The sequence below is a fragment of the Hakea prostrata genome, chromosome 3, assembly GCF_041222555.1.
Source record: "Hakea prostrata isolate BN-2017 chromosome 3, UWA_Hpros_2, whole genome shotgun sequence".
Taxonomy (NCBI): domain Eukaryota; kingdom Viridiplantae; phylum Streptophyta; class Magnoliopsida; order Proteales; family Proteaceae; genus Hakea; species Hakea prostrata.
In genome coordinates, this window is record NC_142602.1 from 9,482,384 (window position 1) to 9,504,003 (window position 21,620).

At 37.7% G+C, this 21,620-nt stretch overlaps 1 protein-coding gene across 1 annotated transcript; it reads right to left on the reverse strand.

The window, feature by feature from the left end:
- Positions 1–188: 188 nt before the first annotated feature.
- On the reverse strand, positions 189–21,017 carry ABCB26 (transporter associated with antigen processing protein 1). The gene is made up of 18 exons (XM_089148919.1): positions 20,065–21,017; positions 19,350–19,477; positions 16,725–16,767; positions 14,891–14,935; positions 14,633–14,755; positions 14,428–14,531; positions 10,999–11,053; positions 10,842–10,912; positions 10,581–10,683; positions 9,468–9,678; positions 9,099–9,172; positions 6,469–6,525; positions 5,811–5,885; positions 5,057–5,131; positions 4,687–4,968; positions 4,538–4,602; positions 4,406–4,466; positions 189–813 (listed from the first exon to the last, which is right to left on the reverse strand). Exons 1-18 carry the CDS (start codon positions 20,524–20,526, stop codon positions 733–735), a joined length of 2,115 nt encoding a protein of 704 aa, XP_089005045.1. The 5' UTR covers positions 20,527–21,017; the 3' UTR covers positions 189–732.
- Between the last annotated feature and the right edge of the window lie 603 nt (positions 21,018–21,620).

Here is a 21,620-nt window from a genome sequence, read left to right on the forward strand (position 1 = left end):
GCCATTGGAAGCCACTGTTCTATCGCTGCCATGTACTGAAGTTAGCATATGCGTATGGCTCTACGTTGAAAGTCATTCTAAGTTTGTAACACGATGAAACGGTTACATTCAGGTTTTCTCTTCAAGCATTTATTATTATTATTTTTCTGGGGCTAACGAAATTCATCATATATTGAACAAAATTTGGTTAAGTCCATCAACGGGCCCCTGCATTTAATGTATCATCTCGCCAGCCCTGCTTGATTGCTTGATGTTATGCTGCAAACGGTTGGACTTTTCTAGCACCTTCAGGCTGGAGCCAACATACATACTCAAAGCTAAAAAAGAGAACCAAAATACACTGAAATATCAGGCATAAAGAATAAACCGATTATGCTGTACACAATGATATTGATTTTTAAGTTTCTTGTGTCGTCTTTATGAAGATTCTTCCCCGTATCGGAAGGTAATTGGGAATAAATGATCAAAGAATGCACGCCCCTTTACAAATTGGAAATGCTGCCTGTCTCTCTCCCTCTCTCCCCGATGTATAAATTCCCCCTGCATCCAGATGAATGAATACAGGACAGAAAAGATAGCAATGGAATTATGAAAAATAAGATCATATGTACTCTTTTTTCTTTTTCTTTTTTTTTTTGTTGTAAAGATGATCATCTGTACTCGTGGGCTGCTCCATCATTAAAAAATTGTAGAACAAACCCTGAACTCCATGACTCTACCACTTGAGCATGCTCACACAAAGGCATCGGTCTGTCGTTTGGTTAGTCTTGCATACAGTCCGTCTCCGTGGAGAAGATCAATGTGGCTTCCAACCTGCAACAAACGGACAACAAAAGTGTTAAAACAGTTTCTAGGCATGGTTACCTATTTTCGTAATGCACATCTTCTAAACCCTATTCACGAAGTGTTGGGGTTTTTAAAAAGAAAACACGACAAGGTCAAGTGATTGAGGTGGCACAACTACGTTTTGACATATGGAGAAGTGATTTAATCCAATTGGAGGAACCAGAAGAACTTGAGGTAGACCTACAATAAGATAACGTTAAGAGAAGTGGTGAAAAATGATACGCAAATAAACTGATTGGAAGGCAAAATCCATGTGGCCAACCCTGTTTAGTTGGGAGAAGGTGACTTCTTATTCTTGTTATTGTATAGAGGATGGGTCTTGGTACAATACTAATGGTTGTTTCATGGTCACCAAGTGGTCATGGGTTTTCTCTAGGTACATCCAGCTCTAGGTGCAATGCTAAAGGTTATTCCACTTTGATCAAATGGTTATGCTCTGTTGCAGCGGATTCTAGCTGTGGTCCTCCCTTCCGGTCCAACCTAGTCACCCACGAGGAAAGAGCGCACGAGTCAAAGGAGGCCGGCCTGTGGACCATGTTTCTCGAATACCTAAGTTAGAAACTACTTGACCCCGATCCCCTAGGAGGTGGTGAAGCTAACAGATAGACTGAGAAGAAGATAAAGTGGAAAACAAGGTAAGTAATGAACAGTAAAGTAAAAATCTCTTACCTGTGGAGGACATAGGTATTTATAGGCTGGCCTAACTGTTGAGTGTCCACGTGAATCCTCCAAGGGTCCTCGTTTGAGCACATAATCTTGTGGCCGAGTGCCACCTAGACCCTTGGCCATGCCAACCATATGATCAGAGGAGATTGCAAGTGATGGTCAACTATAAGGGCTTATGGGATGCCACCACTCATCTTTCTCAGGAAGCAAATCTTCCAATATGAACAATCATGTCCCTGCCAGCATTCCCTGGGCACTGTCCCCATTGTTTTGGTCGACTCTTACTTCACAGGACCGCATTACTTTCTTCTTGAGTAAGTAATGCTTGGAGCTGTCATGCACCTCCAAGTTCCAACAATCCTTTTCTTGAGTCAAGTTCCAAAGACTCCCTAGAGCTCCGTCTAAAATACCCCCAAGGAACCTAGCATAGGACATCTCCAAGGTACCTTTAAGGGGATAATATAGGACACCTCTAAGGAGGTCATCATAGGGCATCTCCGAAGACATCGAGGGTCCTCTCTAATGACATTAATGTAAAGGTCTTCTCTAATGACATCAACCCAGTACATCTTAACATGGTATATCTGGTCTCAACTAAGGCAGAACTGTCCCTGACCAAAGAGGTTCTGATGCAGCACAACCAGAAGTTACTATTCACGTACTACTATTCACGCTAGAATACGTGAATAGTGACCTAGGAGATCATTGAACAGTAACCTAAGATATCATTCTTCACATTTGGTGGGGCCCAACTCCAGCTTGCAAGGAGATAAAGTAGGAACTGTTTTTGTGGGAGTTTTAAAGATAGCTTAGGATTTTGTTATTTATTATTGGGATAATTATGTAATTAGATTTTTAATTCAAGTAGGATATCTAAGATCAGTTTTTCAGTTAATTGTAAATTCCTGAGAATCTTAGTACAATCAGTGTTTTTGCTAGTTTTAAACTACCTAGAGTCCTCTTACAGTTGTTTTTGTATTGAAGAATGTCTCTTTCACTATTCAAGCACATGTAATCATCTTATTGAGAATTGAAGTTTTAGTTTGAGCGTTTGCAGCATCCACCCCCTCCTCCTCCTCCTCTTCTGCTTACGAATTTTGTTCTCCCTCTTCCCCTTCTTCAAGACTAATTCTTCTAAGATTCCCCCTTTTTCCCCCTAACTTCTTTACCCTTCTTTCTTCTCTATTTTGTCCCCCATTAGGTTTCCTGAAAATGTGGCCAGATGTTATAAACTGGGCCATTTATGCTATATCCAGCTCTACTATTGGAACAGCCTCTCTGCTAAAGAAAGGACAAGGCTGCATATCATACGACCCTCTCCAGACCCTGCAGTTGGAAGAGCCTCTGCATTGCAAAGTCTTTTATTTATTCACAAATTATTACACAGAAGGTTGTGCTTGGCATATGTTGGTCAAGTATTCACTTAATGGTAACAGTTTTTTCTGAGAAACAACATTCTTAGCGAGAAGCGTTTTCTAGTGTTTTTATCGAAGAACAGTGGTCTGAGCACAGTTTTGACTGTTTGGCAAAATTTGTGTTGAGAACACTTGAGGCGATGGATATTTAAAAAATATAAAATAAATAAAAAAATCTAATGAAGGCGAGAAGGAGTTAGAAGTTACATATGAATGAAGTTTGGGTTAAGTGTCCCTCTTTAATGTAATTCGACATGCTTTCTGTTTTTGAGAACGACGAAACAAGTCAAAGTTGTTTCGCAAAAAGCCTTCTCAGACAAGAAAATCAAAGCAACCTTCGATTGCCTAAAAATGAAAAAAAGACTCATTTTACCAAACGCTTTTTGGCGTTCTTCAGCATTCTAAGAACAAAAGAACGCCAAAACTGTTCCTTGGCCTGTTAGCAAACACGCCCTCAGTCACATGTTCAGGTCTTGAAAACAATATATCACAACTAGTCATGCTACAGTAACATGAACAACAACCTAGGAGACTGTTCTTCCTGCTTGGTGGGCCCATGTCCAGCTTGCAAGGAGATAAAATAGGAGATTCTATTTTGCATGAGTGTTTTAAAGATGATATAAGACTGTATTAATTGCTTACTGGGACAATTATGTAATCAGATTTATAATTTGGTTAAGATATGTAGGATCAGTTTTAGTTAGTTTTAAATTGCTAGAAGTCCTAGTAGGATCAGTTTGTTTTAGTTACTTTGGAATTGCCAGGAGCCCTACTATAGTTGTTTTTTAATTGAAGTATGCCTCTTTATTATTTAAACACTTGTAAGCAGCTTATTGAGGATGGCGTGGAAAGATGAATTAAAGCTTGAGCTTTGTATGTTTGCACCCCCCCCCCCCTTCTTCTTTTCTTCTTCTTATCAGTGTTCTTCTCCTTCTTCCTTGCTACAACTCTTAAGTCTTCTCAGGTTTCTTTCTTGTTTTCTTCTCCTCTATTCCGTCCCCCATTACTAAAAAGAGGGGATAAGGCTGTATATGTTTGACCCCTTCCCACACCTTATTAAATGCAGGTGCCCTGTGGATTATAGGTATAATCTTTCTGTTGAATTATTTAATTAGTGAATATTATCGAAATAGCCTCTCAACAAGAATTGTTGGGGTAGGGCTGTGCAGGAAAAATGCACCCCCCCCCCCACCCACACACACAAGGGGGACTTTGCTTGTGAAGAAGCCTTTGGCACCAAGTTCACCTTTTATTTAATTTAATTTGATTAGTCAATATAACATAGGTTTCTACTAGTAACTTTAAGATTAGTGAATAATGTTCTAAGGTTAAGCACCATTGCTGCATAGTTCATACTTCAAATCTTGCAGAAAATGAGATTTGAGGCAATCTAAGTTCCATTTAAACTACACAACAGTAGCATCTTGATGTCTAAGCTAGATACCTTTGTTTTGATCTAAAGAGTTGAGTTTGCTTACCTCCACGATTTGACCACCATCCATCACCACTATTCTGTCAGCAGCTTGTATTGTAGATAGCCTGCAAATGTGGGTCATCAAGATTAGCATCTTCTCTAAAACAGGAAAAAGAGGAGTGTTGGAAGGCCTTACCTGTGTGCTATGACAATAACAGTTCTTTTTGTCTTGGAATCATCTCTGACAGCATGAAGAACCCCCTGAATATAAAAACAGAAACAAGTCAGCAGCACTATTCACTGACCTTAAATGTTCTCTGTCCTTACCGTTTATCGCAAAATTACCTTAACATAGTGTTCACTGTCTGCATCCAATGCACTTGTTGCTTCATCAAGTATCAAAATATCCGGGTCTCTAAGAATGGCCCTGGCAATGGCAATCCGCTGCTTTTGTCCTCCACTGAGCAAATCATCATCAACAAGAGTTTCATACCCATCAGGCAGTGACATGATGAAGTCATGAGCATAGGCCTGCTTAGCAGCCAATTCTACGTCTTCCTGTTTGGTTTCTCGAGTGCATCCATATCTTATGTTTGAGGAGATACTCATTCGAAAAAGAGGAGGTTCCTGCACAAAACAAAATGTCATGAAAAATAATTTGGCATAATTGTTGGTTCTCGTAAATTTGACATATGATTTGAAGGATATGGATAACCTGTCCCACAAATCCAATTCTCCCTCTCAGCCACTTGATGTCCAATTCTCTCAAGGGAAAACCATCAATTAGTATCTGCATTTAGAAAAAACAATTACTAACACAACAGCCAAACAACTAACTCCCAACAAAGTATTGGAAATGGTGCACATCAGTATGTTGAGAATTTTGAATCGTAGTACTCAATATTGACCAAGCAAAGTACCAAAAAGTTAAAGCTCTGAACACAGGAAACAATTGAGTTATCTAAAGGATAATATAGAACTTCTCTTGAGAAGCCAACATTTTGAAAAGATAGAAGACCTGTCGTTTCAAAAGAATAAGCACAATGGATGGTGGGTTGTGCAATTGAGATGGACAACTAAATTTGACAAGTGACAAATCCACAAGGTACCCAAGCCATGCATGTCTAGAATTCCCAGATCATAAGGCATGTTCAGTGACCTGATATTTGTACAATTAAGAGTTTAATCAAATTCAATTAATCACATTTTATGTATTTACACATAGGTTTAAAAAGATTATAAAACTCAAGTATTGATATGTGCATGCTAGTGTGTGAGAAAGGAGGGTTAGGAAGAAGTGTCAGTTAATAGAATATTGAGCTTACTGCTGCTGCTTTTATTATGTTTTCCAGTTGATCATCAGTATAAAATCAACCAACCAAATAAGTGCTAACCCCTTCAATACAGATATTTGCAGTGGCATTTAATCGAAAATAATGCTATCTAGATAAGACAAACAGCCACCATACCTGACCTTCTGTTGGCTCATACAACCGAAGCAAAAGATTGACTATTGTGCTTTTCCCACTACCGCTGAGACCAACCTAACCAAAAACAGAAAGATCAATTATTCCAGTCTCTTTAGCACCAGCAAAAGTGCAGATGTTTGTGTAGCCCCTAACCAGTGTGGGGACCAGTTTGAAATCATGCATGGGTATCAACATCAATAGGGTTTTTGATTTTATTGGGGGTGAGACAAATAATTTGTATGCTCCATTATCTAGGTGCAGGAACCACACAACCACAAAGCATTCTTTTTCTTATATGTACAAGGCACAACTTACTAGCCAAAGTGGGGACTAAGAAGTCGCAACCTTCTTTCAGCTGCCATTACATTATTCCCAAAAAGTATTTAAAACCGGCGTGGAAAAGGTCTTCAAAAGTAGTAATTAAATGAAGTTTTAAGTGTAATGACAGATTTACACTCAATGAAGAAAAAAAGTGGCTTATAGTAAAAGGGGGAAAAAAAGTAAGGTTATAATCTTGTTGTGACCAACAAGAAGATGATTTTCCAACCCCAACCCCCCACCCCCAAAAAAAAATTAAAATTAAGTGGGTATATATATATAAAAGAGAGAGAGAGAGAGAGAGAGAGAGAGAGAGAGAGAGAGAGAGATGTTCTCTTACAATTGCAACCACCTCACTTGAGCCTATTGAAATGTTTAAATGTTGTAGAACAGGAACCTGTGCAAATATCAAGTGGAAGATGAATGATTTCTTTCCCACATACCATCAAATTTATTTAAAGCAATACCAAAGAATTGAAAAGCATAATCACACAAATGAGCAACACAACACAGGGATAAACAGGTCCCAGATCCAGAATAGCATAATATATTCTCCATGTTTCTTTAGTCTCTTCCTAAGAATTGCATCAAACAATGTTAGAAGAATCAAGTATCAAGTGTCAAGTATTGGTATCAGTTATAGTATCAAAAAGGCATTTCTAAAAGACATTAGAGAAATACAAGAGAGAAGCTACAAGGTGAAATATATACAGAAGATACACATGGATAAGCTCTCAACACAGAAAAACTACTATTTTGAAGCATAATACGGATAAATAAGTAGTAAGTAGGCAACATAGGATGTTAGGTAGTCAGACCAGTATCCACCATGAGGCAAATCAGTTAAGGACCAGGTTTTGTGCACAAGTGGGTCCTACTGTATCCTGTGAGTAGTAGGGCAATGGCTACCTATTTTCAGGAAATGAGTAAATCCTTTTGCTTCTCTTATCTGTTAAATATAAATGGCTAGTATCCAAGGAGGAGATAAAATCAGAGTAGTTTCATCATCCTCCTTTCAGTATCACTTTAAAATATAACTCATTTATCTTTATTTTAAAAGAATAGGTGATGTAGGAGAAACCCTAGAAACTAGGGGACCTACAAAGTGGGCTACTAGACTTTTAGAATTAAACAACTATTATTGACAGATAGTAAAGAAAGGAATTTGCAGCACTTGAAATATGATTAATCATGCATGTAAGACAGCTAAAGTAGAGAAATAAACACAATAAGTCTTACTGGTAAGCACAACTAAACAATAATCAATAGGGAAATAAGGGGATGGGGATCTTGGCACCATAACACTAAATTGAATGCAAGGGTATTAAGAAACTTAAAGAAAAATAGAGCTGTCCTAATCCATATCAGATTTCTAACAAGGAATTCAACAATTAACAATGTAAAGGGAGTCTTGGGAAGTTTTTGTTTTAAACAAAAGTACTACCAAAGAATAAATGAGAAATATTTTGGGAGAGATAATGTTACCTGCTGATCCTGGCTGCAAAACAGGGGTTAGAAAGCATCTAGGAACAAAAATAAGAGAAAGAAAAAATATTTTTGAAGTAGTGGTGAATCCTAGGAAAGGAGAAAAAAATATTTTGAAGTAAAGAAGTATCCTAGGAAAGAGAGTAGGTGATAAGAGAGAGGGAGAGAAAGAAAAGAAACAAAGAAAAGGGAAGGAAGACTAACAAAAGACAACTACACTACCGTATAAGGGAAAGAGGGAAGAAAAAAACCTTGGTTTTTTTTCTGCAAGAAAATTATAACAACCGTGGGGTTTGGGGAAGAAGAAGATTTCCAGGAAAGAAACTAGATCTTTTTTTAGAAAAAAATTAGTAGATCTTTATACAGGAGAGCAAGGGGAAATTTTCTAGTGGGAAATAAGGGTGAAAGGAGGGGAGAGAGCTTACTTGGAGAGCGGAAGAAGAACTAGTATCGCTAGGAGGGAGAGAGAGAGAGAGAAGCGTGAGCTTCTTTTCTAATTCTTTTTTTCATTCATTCATTCATTGCCAAAAACGAATTCCATACAAGGTTTAAATAAAAAAAATTGATTCCTCAAAACCCTACATGTTTAATTCCCAAAATAACCCCAACTTAAGTTGTCCTCCCATTCAAGGGCCGCCGCCAACCACCTACCCAACCCACAAGCAGGAATAGACAAACTGCATATAACTCAAACTCAAAATAATTCAAAATTGGGCCAAAATAGACTCTAGGCCTAGCCCATAAAGACATTGGGGGTCAAACATGAAATTAAAATAGGGTTTTCATTGATAATTGAAACTACTACCCAACCCACTAAGACTTTAAGAGAAAGATAACATGGGACAGACCGAGTGAGGTAGAGCGTATGGCCGGGAGATCGCAGTGTTTTGAGACCGAGGAGATGAAAGAGAGCGGGGGGGGGCCCGGGGGGGGGGGGATGGGGGAGAAACCGGGGGGGGGGGGGCAAAGAGAGAGATCGAGTGCGATCGCAAGGATGAGAGAGACCTCGACATTGAATGGCGTCATCATCCATCCACAGTAGATGCTGTTGTGGGATGATCTTTCAAGATCGGCCATCGCAAGATGGGGGCCGAGGAGTAAAATGCGATCTTTAAATGCTCATGAATTTAGAGTTCGAAGCGATATATCGACTTAAGATATTACTAAATGAGGGAATGACTTAACTATACATCAAAACATTTTGGAAGATAGAGAATGTGACATTGCAAAATAATGAAATTTTAAATCCTAGTCATTGTAATTGACATGCAATATTGTCATTTTAAAGATATTTGGTTTCACAAGCTGCAAAATCTATTCGAAAGATAGCATATCTGTCACATGCATCTTTTGCCATCCAATCCAATTTTTGCAATGATATGGATGCAATAAAGTTCTTGTAATACATTAGATGAACCAAATGACGGAGAGAAAGAAAGCTTATGTCTAATAATTTGTGCTTGAAGGAAGGCATGGAAAACATACCATTTCTCTGGAGGGATAACGAAACGATACATCCACAAACTTGATGTTCCTCATTAGCCTTTGCAATTTAATTCCTGTAGTTAAATTGCACACCAAACTCAAATTAATTCTTTAAAAAAAATCTACAAAGGAAACCTTTGTGTTGTTGAGAAGCATATTTCTAAATATTAGCAAAAGACTTGATTGCATAAGAAGCATTGCATTGCACAAGGCTCCTGCGGCCCTGCCTACAAAAAAGTGAATGGATCTCAAGATTCACACAAGGCTAATCCAGGAGGTATCCTCACACCCACAAATGAAAATTTGATGGACCCATAAAGATTTAGAGAGCATAAAATAAATTGATATCAATTTGAATATAGTCCTTGCCTTTTGATAAGAATTGGCCATCAGGTGCAAGATCCATCAATTGGAAGACCTTTTCACTTGCCCCAACAGACTGCATCAGTGATGACAAATTGTCTCCTATCCGCCATGTTGAATAGATCAACCACTCACAATACATTATAAACTTTGTAAGTTGTTCTGCTGTTAAATGACCATTCATAATTGACATTCCTCCTACCAGCACAGCAATAACCTATGAAATTTTAATAGTCAAACAAAAAAAATAAATTAACTAATTGATCTTTTATACGTTAGTCATTTCTCATTTTATTAGCATGATAAACCAAATGGCATTTGTTTCAATCCTGAGATCAAATGAAGACTAAACTGAGCTACATTGCAAAATGGCAAGCCGTGTCAAAGTCTCTTTTTCTTTGATTACTTGCAAATTACCCATCGGATGAATGGTCAACAAGAAAATTTCAATAAGAAACTAACAGGGAGAGTTGACAAGAGAGCTTGGCAAACCTTTATCGATGGAGTTATATTTCTAGATTAGGATAGGAGCTATATTGTAAATGGGCTTTTGGTTTTGAGGCCTAGGATGTAATTTGTTGGAAACTCACATAAAGGAATAGCTGATAAGAGGCCAAATTGAGTTTCAGAAAAAGAATGCACTTGGTTAAAGCCATAAAGGGCTGTGAGAGACAGGTAAGGTGAGAGGCCATGTGTTAGAGACTCAGAAGTGAGTGAGATACTCAATTCAATCCTATCCTCCTTTTCTATTTTAATTAATTTCAGTGTGTGATCTCCTACAGGTTCTTCAATTGTTGGCAAATCTTTTTAGACCAAATCAGCATTACACTTTGTTCAAGATGGTTTACGTTAGAACCTCGGGGTCCACCCGTACACATAGTTTGGGGTCCATTCGAGCTTCCACATGGCAAAACAGATGAATGTGGTTACAAATCACTGCTACCAATGGTGACAACGTGTTGCTCCCTTTTAAGTAAAATGCTGAAAGATATGCTTGTGTTTTATCCCAGAGATCAACTTGATGGCAATATTAGCCATTAATCACAAATATATACATCAGGAATAGAACTAATTAGCTGCCTAAAAACGAATACCTAATAACCTAGGGAAGAGCCAGACCTGGGTGGAATGGTAGAGGATGCCAAAGCTCATATTCCAACATCCATAGGCTGCACTTTGTCGCAAGCTTATGTCTGCTAATTTCGTCAGCCATTGGTTGTACCTGTCAACCAGAGCAGGAATACTCAAAATAGGACCCAAAAACCACAGGTATACACACATATAGGAGCATCCATTTCTCTCACTTTCCAATCCCTTGATATCCCTATGGAAGAAAAGTATTATAAAAAATAAGCAAGAGTTTCTAATTGAGATAATTGCCTTCCAAATTCTTGTTTCTCTGTTCCATAAACTCGGATTGTTCTCATCAATGAAAATGTCTCCTGAGCAACCTGCATTTAGGTAAGAAAAATAAAATGCTTAAAAATGTACAGGGTACAGAATTTAATTTAGTTACCAACAGGTAATCTGAAATTACTTCATTGGCAGAAGCAGTGAATTCTTGGGTTAACTTTGCTGCTTTCTTCTGGTATCTGTCCAAGAAAGAAGATTTGAACTTAGTGTTTCTAATCTTTTTCCTTTTTAAAAAAAATACCAAATTAAATTGAGAAGTTACTAGAAATACAATGCTAGACTACAAGAAAATCACCACAAACTAACCGATGAGGAAACCATTAACAGAAATTAGTAGTTGACCACATCCACCACACAAATTAGAAATCTCTATTGGCAAATAAAGCTCTAGCTTAATCTCCAAGGACCTATTGTCCCACATGAAGTCTTCTGAACATAATTTTAGAATCTTCCACTACAATCAAATGTCTCTCCATTCATATAGAAGGAAATCTCAATACCAGATCAGGAATTTTCTGAGTCTGCCATGCTCGAGTTACGATACTCAGGTATTAGGATCAGAATAGATTAGTAGCATTGACATGACTGACCCTTCATGGTCTCTTAACCCGAGCCCTCCAAAATTTAAAAAAATATATATAAAAAGAACACCAGTTGGCCCTCCGGCCCCTACCCTATACTACCACTAGAATTGCCAATAATATGGCAGCTTAATCCCACACATGCTGGACAGTGGACTGATGGGCAACAGAAAATGCCACCAACTCTCAAGCCTTAAAAGATATCAGGAGATATACCCCTGAATGGCTTTGAGTAACAGACTACCAAAAGGTTCCACAATTAGTGAGTTCATTAACTGTCAGTGACAACTCATAAAGGCCAGAAACAGTTGCAAGGGATATAGCTCATGAACGTATAAAGAACGAAAGTTGCATCCAAAAGGCCCAATTTTTTTCCCATGGATGATGGGGAAACATTAAATATTGTATAGAAACCACATAAACTAAAATGCATCAAGAATGGGAACCAACCGAAACTGGTCAGAAACCCAGAAGGAGGAAGTAAACAATAAAGCAAGAGCCTACATACAAAGAAGGCCTAGAAAACCCGACCACTATTGGCCAACAATCTCTAGAAGCCTAGAAGCTTAAAACCATGCAAACATTGTCCATAAAGAGAAATCCTCATGGCGGCTGCAGCATGGAGTTTTAATATGGTAGCCTTACAGCTGATCGATTTACTTACAAGGATCAATAAGGTTTCCACCATAGTCAGTATATTCCTATAACAGTATATATGAGAATTTTAAATTAGATAACAAAACCAACATAGCCTTATCCCAACTAAATGGTGTCAGCAACATGGATCTAGCATAGGCTAAGCATCATCCCAAGACCATCCCCTATGAGGGGTTGGTTGTAGGTCCTTGTTTCCAAACAACTCCATTTGCATACTAGGTTCAAGCACTACCATATGCATATCCTTGTTACTACTTCTCCAATAGTCATTTTAGGTTTACCCCTACCTCTTTTAGCTCTGTTAATATGAATCTAGTCATTCTTCCTTGCTCTACATTTCATGGTCTTGTTATACAAACCCTGATCATCCTCATCTCTGCTAAACACTCAATTTATCTATATTACTCTTCTAAATTACACAACATTCTGCCCCATATGTCATAGCTGATCTTATGATTGTCCAGCAAAATTTCCCCATAAGCTTAACCAGCATGCTTTAGTCACATCACTTCTGATTCACCTCTCCCCTTCATTCGTTCAAGTTTAACTAATGTAGTACTGTATTTGATTGATCAAAACAGTAGCCAAATAGGACCTTTCACAGGAAAATCAATTTCAAGTTTGATGGACTTAAGATGAAACAGAAAATAGATGTGAAAGAGGGCTGAAACTAGAGTGGTATTATAAGGATAATAGCATAAGAATACGGACTGAATAGATCTTCAAACATGGGTAGAACTATGATGAAGAAATTGAAAGGACAATATGAAGGAATTGAGAATAAAAATGTAAAACCCGGGCTTCACACCGCAAGGTGGATCGATTAGATCGAACACCAACCTACCTTGATCAAACACAAGGAGTCTCCATAGAGAAGGAATGCTAACAAAGCAATTTGATTTCAATAGATGAGTTGTCTTCACCTCTTACATAAGGCTCTTTATATAGCATTCTAAAGAGACATCAACATTAATGGTAACATCCAACCACTAGCTAACACCACCTACCTATTAATAACTCAACTACTACCTAACTCTTGACAAAGGAGAACTCCTTTGACAATGAGTTCTTTTATATTCAAACCACAGCCCTTTCATTGACTTTTCAAAAACTAGACTTGGGCTTAGGTCTAGACTATGAAATTTAACATATGTGAGCTAACTTTAACCCACTAAAACAGTCCTAACCCATGAAAGCCATGGGCTGATTTGAGTGATAGCTTTAGGCCTTTGATGGGCCTGACCTAATGGGCTTCTTCTTTCTTAAATATGTCTTTAATTTTGCATCATTAACACTGTGAGAAATTTCTCTATATCACCCTTATTGTTAATGTTGACCTCACGTATTTGAAGAATTCACTTAGTGGTAGCTCTTTCTAGTTTCACCACTTCATCACCTCTCCTAGTTTTTCTGAAGTTACACATCATCTATTTTGTCCATGTTCTGCTAACTTAAAACCTCTTGATCTCCATAACTTCATTGAATGGCACACGCCAAAGAAACTCATCTTAGACGTGCTTGTCTGGTTAGTTAATCGTTCATGGTGAGTACAAACAACTAAGGGCTGCTGATGCTCAGTGTCGCCTAATTGTAATTGGGAATTAACTAAATTTGGCCCTCTGCAGTTCTGAGACACATCACTATGACATCATATATGTCCTTAATTATATTGGGTCTTAGCACACTATAGATTTATTATGTGTCTTTTCTTGGTTGATAAAATTCATATGGAGGTTCTTTCTATAAGCTCTAAAGACTTCCATAGGCCTCTTAAGAAAATAATAACTTTTCCCTTCGATCTCCCTATAAAAGAAACCAAAATGGTTCTCCAAGTATCAGTATATGTTCTTAGATCGGTTCCGAAGTACCTTTTTTCCCCCTATATTTTCTTGGTATGACTCATCAATTTTATGCCTTTAAAGTTGTTGCAGTTCTAAATATCAAATACTTGAAAGTGCAAATGGCACAAACACCAGCAATATCTGATTAGGAGAAAAGAGAAATCACACAAAAACCAATTAGAAATATAAGCATCTTAGGCTCTATATGGTAACTTAAAGGAGACATGTCTCTGGTGTTTTTCAGTGTCTTTGGAATAGAAACAAGTTGAGTTATGATCAAGTGGTCACACATTTGAACTGGGAAACAACCCCTTCATGAAGCAAAGGTAAAGCTGTGTAAGTTATGACCATGCACCCAGATGCCACAATGACTGGAGCTTCATGCACTACCTACACATTTATAGCCTTTACTTGATGCTAACATTATATTTTACAGAAAACATAAGCATGCCAAACTGTAATGCACACACTTACCGACCAAAAAACACCATAATCGTCGCTAGAGCACAGCATATCACCATTGTAGACAGTGTGAGATGCCAAGATAAAGAAAGCAAATATATTAGAGAACCCGTACCCTGAAATAGTGGTTACTAGAATTACAAATTGAATCCTAAAATCGGTATCATTCTCCAACTTGAAAGAAAGAAGAGGAAGATTGAATGACAAGGAAAGCAACCTGGACAATATCACGTAATATCATATTAAGATCATTTCCTATAACACGAGACACTTGCTGACAGTCTGCTCCTAGTCTACTTGTTAGATCACCAACTGTTGCAGCATCAAAGAAGGATATTTCCTACATAAGAAGTAAAACATAAATGAAGCAACATATTAGAGTAAGTACACTTGCCCAGAAAACATTTTAGACAAAGCTTGCTTTAGATGTGTAAAATGCAGTGATCATAACACCAATTTGAGTAAAATCTAACACCTGAAAAAGGAGAGCTGAATACAGTCTTTCCCTCAGACGCTTAACCTGAAGAAACGATAATCTTATCAAGCATGCTGAAGTTCTGGAAAATAACTGTCAAGGAAAAGCTAAAAAGTGGAAACTACAATATAACAAGATACTAACATCACCAATGACCATGGCTTAACTAAGTGCTCAGATTGGACATGTCCCCACCTTCTCAAATTCAAGATTCACTGGTAAACACGCCAGGAACAAACAACAATCCTAGTAACCAGCTTAGCATTTACACTATGCAGTTGTGAAGGAAATAAAAAAAACTCCACACTCAATAACATAAAATAAGCTTGAAACATCCATGAACCGATCCAGACTCCTAAATGTAGGCTTGAGTTTTTAATTTCCTCTTAAATGGATAGCCAAGTCACCCTGATAATCCATGAGTGTGGCGAATCCAAACAGGTACCTAAGATGTATGAAAAGAGTAATTGCGAAGGCATCTCCCAGTGTCATGGTGAAAACGTGCCCCTTGAGGTTCAAGGAAAACATGTGGCAAGCACCCAAACACAAATCCTGATGAAATTCTCCTCTCGTTACACATCTCTATCATTATACATTCTGTAAACTCATTCTTACCACCCTTAAGGACTAAAATAAAACATGGTACTTGCCTTAATTGCCGAGTCCAAGCTGTCGCCTAGATGTCAAAGTGGCTGATTACTTTTGGGGTTCACCTTCACATAGAGGTGGTAAAAGGCGCTTCTCTTGGTCCAAGACCGAGCTGTCACCTTGGTATCAAAGCAGCTGGTCACTGCGTGGCTCACACTAACATATACCCTCCAGACAAGAACACAAGCTCTGAGTCCATGTTGAGGTTGGATGGTTTTGATTAGGGTCAAATTTAGGTCGATATGAAAAGTAGGCTAGTGTCAAAAAACAACCCCTATAACCACTTACTGCAAGTTTTTCTCATTTATCATTTTTATATTGATTCATATCATTTCATAACAACAATATGCAAAATACAGTTTTGAACCATAAAAGCCATAAATAAATAACACTAAACTATATTATGTACAAAAAGGAGAACAAATTGACCATTTCAACTATCCAGGATCAACCATCAAAAAAGAAGGTAAATATAATAAGATGATGCCTCTCAGCTGATTAAACTAGGTTGGATGGATAGGAGATGTGCATCCGGAGTGTTATGTGATTAATGCAGGGATGAGGATGCTGACTGCTGAGATGGATGAGTATCAAAACCAGAATAATATACTAAGGAAGGATATTATTAGAGCTAGCTTGAGAGTAGCTCCAGTTCAAGATAAGCTAAGAGAAAGCCACCTGTGCTAGATGGCCATGTTCAATGGAGGCCTTTATATGCCCCAGTTTGGGAAGAATGACTCGGTTATGGTTGAAGGTGCTAAAAGAGCCCAAGCAGGCTTAAAATGACCAGAAAGAAATGCACAAATTTAGGTCTTTCTCCTAGTATGACGTCGAATGGAGCAGTTTGGAGACCAAGGATCCAGATTATTGGCCCCGGTAGAGAGTTTAAGACTCAACTGTTTGCCGTTATTGTTATCATCTTGTCCTCTCCTTAACATTAACTTCGTTAGGATATATGTAGCGAACCCAATTTAGTTGGGATAGTAAAGCTGAGTATATGTCAGCTAGTATTGGCAGATATAGAAGGCTCCCCAAAGTGTTGGACATGTCTGTAAAGACCAACAATCAATGCAATGGATGCATACAAATATCACCAGAAAAGTCATTCATCCAAAAAAAGGAATATATATGACCAGAAAAGTCAAGCTACATATTTGATAAATCATTAAACGTCTAGGGAACTCACCAGGATCATATTAGCAATGCCGAAGCAGCAACCACGCAAGCCACTGAGTTTCACAAAAGGGTACATTATCAACACCTCAATCGATACAATCATTAATCATCCAAACACATGAGTGACATATGACTACTCAATCATTAGCATTGAACTTACACTAATTTTCTCCGGATGGAAGAATAAACACATATTAGCAGATCCTTTGGGAAAGCAACCATGAACTAACACTGCTTGTTATTTAATAGTGTCTGCACAAACTGCACTAGATCCTTTTTTTGTTTTCATTTTCAGCAGTAAATTACACAAAATACATGCCATGGAGTTCCTATACATGGATGAGTTAAAATAAATGGTCCTATCTTGGAAGTAGCATTTCATTAACTAAGGCACCATTTGTTTGCTAAATCTGAAGTGGGATGGGGAAAAAGGGGTTGGAAAAAGTTTTAAAAAGTAATTTTTTCCATGAAATCCCAAAGTATGGCTTGTTTGGCTAATGGAGTGGGAAAGTGGGCAGATAAACTTTTTGCTGCTGTAGCATATTACTTTTCTCACCCATCCCTTTTCAAAGTCCCACTAAATAAGTGAGACTTTGTTAGAAAAAGTTTTAAAAAGTAATTTTTCCATGAAATCCCAAAGTATGGCTTATTTTGCTCAATGGAGTGGGAAAGTTGGCAGACAAGCTTCCTTAAATTAAGGAAGTTTGTTTGTTGACGTGGCATGTTAATTTCCCACCCCATCCCTTTTTGAAGTCTCACTAAATAGGTGGGATTTTGTGAAAAAACTGTGGAATACAACAAAAGTGGGACCCACATTTGAAAATTTTTTACAAAATCCTTTCATTTCCTTTCCTATTCACACTACATATGGGTCCCATATGTTTATTTTTCCCACCTCACTTCTGCAAACAAACGGTGCCTAAGCAGAATTCATGACCACTCTCCTTTTAAATAATCTAGTTATTGAGAAGGGTTAAAATTGGAGGATCTGTCGGATATTACTAGTTGTCAATCCATCTTTGACCAAATATAAGTATGCAACTCAACTCAATTCTACGGCCATATCATTAGTTTGAAGCACAAGCGATGGATCTTCTCTCACTAGATTTCTAACAATTTCAAGGCTTCAAGTAGCATAATACCACTTGTTCTCCTCATGTTATCGGTTATCAGCACTACTTAAAGTTCATCGAACTTTTATATTTTTAATAGTCTTCCTCTCATATGACTCAACAGTCATCCCTTTGCTGCACTAATTTACATGTTTATTGCTCCTCAAACATGAGTACCATATTGATGATGAACTAGAATAAAGGTAACATTCTTACCATCATTACATTTTATCATCATGTGAATATTCTTGCACTAAAAATAGAAGCAGCTCAGATTTGCTCATCCATTTTCATAAATCAATTGATGCTACTTATCCCACCCCCACCACCGAAAAAAAGGAAAAACAATGTTGAGATCAACTGGTTTGCTAATGACAAAATAAGATGGCCCGCTTACTCTAAAGAACCCTTTTTGTGCAGTCTCCAGGATGGATGATGAACAAAAAACAAAAAAAATGAACAAATAAAAACCATGAAGAAAAAAAAAAATTAATAGCTTTTAACTACTCTAATTCGATGAATAACAATATTTAATTAATAGAACAGAAAAGAAATAATATTTCACATAAAATGGGCCATGAGCTGAAAACTAGAAACCCTAACTGTATGTATGATATCTGTTGCAAAACAGTAAATCCCACCAATTAAAAGGTGAATTTATGATCCAAAGGGAATTAGAGCCAATCAGGGCCACAGCAATTCACAGCCCCTTTTGATATATATTTTTGGATAGTTCCTCTCATCACTATTGTCAGTTCTGTGATTCAGTCATACACAATTACTGTTGGTTCTTGAGTTGATTCATTTGAAACTTGTCAAACCCAGTCAAGAAAAAATTCCTCTCTTTCTCCCTTCTGAAACATCTCCTAGGGTTTTAAAACCTCTTTGTTTCTCTGACTACCTGTATAAAACATACAAGGATTTTGGAGTGTTTTCTTCTTCTTCACTCCCTAATAATAAGAATCTCATAAACATGTACATGCTTCGACATCTACATGATATAATTTTTAGTTACTTATGATGCACTTAATTAGACAGTCATGCAAATTCTCCTTTTCTCTCTCTTCTAACACTTCTCCAAGGGTTCTAAAACCACCTTTTTTCCTTTGACCACCTGTGTAAGATATATAAGCTTTTTGGAGTGCTTTTCTTCTTTGTGAGCCAATGAGAATCTCATAAACACGTATCTGCTTCCAGTTCTACTCAACCTTTTATGCACTTAATTAAATGGATAAAAAAAACTTTAGTAAAATTTATATAATTTTCCAGTTTATCCCCTATTATTTTGATTTATTTTGAAGACTTAGTCATGAACCCCTATGACTCTTTATAAGATCTAACAAACCTCCACATGGTTCATTGGCAGCAATGGTACATAATCACTGGAAAACACCACATGCGGATGTTACTAAATAAATTTTTGATAAAGATGATAATTTAGAAAGACATGACAACTGCAAGAGATTTATGCTTTAATCAAGAATGCTATGGCAGCAGGGAACTTTGACATACAAGATTTTGACCTGCAAATTCCTGAAGTAAAACACAAGAGAACCAAGATACGTGCATTCCGATGGAACACCATGGTCTCACCACCCTGTGCGCTGAAAATAGACGCCGCCAAAAAATGTGGGGTTGATATCTCACAGAGCTGCAGGTAATGAGTTGAAATCCTTCACTTAACAGATTGTTGCCAAAAACGTATCATAATTTTCAAATACAGGGGCAAGTTTAAGCTGAAAGGACAAGAAAAAGCATATAACTGTCGACTTGCCATGTGCCTGTCTCTATTCTAGATTTAGCAAAAGCAAATACAGGATATAAAGCAAGGCAACTACAGAAATGATTTCCGCTGTTTACTATAAAAAGGTATAAAATTTTCCACTTTCTTGCAAGATGAGGTCATAGATGCGTGATCTGTTGAGCTTCAAATGTTTCCTGTTTACCCTCTCGGGATGGACTGCTTTGAATGAAAATGTGGTGGACAGACATTATTGCAGGGTCACACCAGTATCAATTATGAAAGTAAAGTGCAGACGAGCAACTGAGTGAAATTCACAAATACTCAAATGAGGTGAAGGAGTGAGAACTATATATGAAATACTCCAAGACCTGCAATTCAGCTTTCCCACTTCGTAGTCCTTGCGAACAACTCAGTCCACGTAATTAATCAATCATTCAAGCTTAAGGTATTACTTCCAATCAATTAAATTATATAATCAATCAAATTTTACGCACCGCTGCAATAATTAGGGCTGTAGCAGCAGTGAAGATAACCAGCTTATCATTGACAACCAATTCCCACATCCGACGAAGTGCAGAGAATACAGTAACCGGCTTCGCCGTAAGAACTACCTCCACTTCCTCTGAGAAACGCCACCAACTCCCACCCGGCACGATTGAACGAAGGAAGACAAGCCATCTTTGTAGCGTCTCCATAAAATTTTTAACAATCTTCTCTTCATTTTCACGCTTTCCTGTGTGACTCCACACAGAGAATCCATCAACGGAAGCCGATTTAGGAGGAGATAAAGAATTGCCTCTGCTTCTTCTTGGGGTTACGATTGAAGGAAAAATCCGAAGCCTAGGGTTACCGGGGAACTGAATTCTGTTTTGATTAGATAGACAAGGAGGATGTCGACGGCTGAGCGTAGGATGGATACGAGGTTGCAGTTGAAAGCTCTGAAGAAGCAAAGCCATTGGTGAGCTTGGATTGCAGTTGAAAGCTCTGAAGAATCGTAACCCCAGGTTGCGATTATTTTTTAGGTTCTACTTCCACAGTTCCACCTCGTTTGGGATTGTCTGAAAACAGTGGCAATTCTTTATTCACCCAAGTCAAGCGTCACCCAGCATGAGATGAGCCTCTCAGGTCGACAAAGCACGGTGGCAGGATTCACTCCATCGCTGCGGTGACGAAGACTTGGAGGAAGGAGGAGGTATATACCTGAGATTCAAGACATTGACCGAAACTGGCGAAACAGTTGAAGTAAAGTTTGGAATAAGGAAGGAATCGTTTGGCTCTAACTTGTGGAGGAAAGACTCACTTCTGAGTGTTCTTTGGAGTCTCCCGAGTGTGAGTTTAGTTGGAAGTTTCTGGCTCCAGAAATCTTGATGGCTGCCTGTCGTATTGAGGGCCTCAGTGATTCTCTCCATCCAATCTGCTCAGGGACGTTCCGTCACTCCCTCTTAATGCCTCGCACGTTCGCATGAATATGAGATCCATATCGTTTTTGTGGTGTGTCTATGAATGTCGTATCCGTTGTGCTTGTTACAGCCTTTATTCTAAGGGTTTATTAAGCATGACCCATTCCTTAGCTTGGATGACTTTATCTATTGCACGTACAGTATTTGATCAATTTTCATTCTTTGATTTTTTTTTCTTTTAATTTGTATGTATTTTCATGGAGTTCATGAATGAAGATTTTCAATTTCTCACCAAAAAAATAAAAAAATAAAAACATAAAAATATTGGGCAATTTAGATTTTACAGTGTTGTATATCATTAATCTGAATTTTAAATATATAACAGTTTTAATGAAATAGAACTCCATAATAGCTAACCTAGGAGGTTTCCGGGTACATACATAAAGCTATGGAATTAACGTTTTGAAATATAAATTTGAAAATTTATACATTAAAATAGGCTTTCAAAGAGGAATTGGATAATGCTTTTCAAAATCAAACTCTTTCTATTTTAGACTAATTCAATCGAAAAAATGAAAGAAAAAAAAAAATGGTCTTAGTATCAAACAGAATCTTCTTTAAAATAAATAAGAAAACCTTTATAGAATAGA

Bases quoted from the DNA above. Each gene is read 5' to 3' on its own strand.
- ABCB26 (XM_089148919.1), bottom strand. From the start codon at position 20,526: ATGGCTTTGCTTCTTCAGAGCTTTCAACTGCAACCTCGTATCCATCCT. The intron at 14,532-14,632 runs GTTGCTTTCCTT...CCACTATTTCAG, and splicing joins TATTACGTGATATTGTCCAG to GGTACGGGTTCTCTAATATA. The intron at 9,173-9,467 runs GCAAGGACTATA...ATTTAACTACAG, and splicing joins TGGCCAATTCTTATCAAAAG to GAATTAAATTGCAAAGGCTA.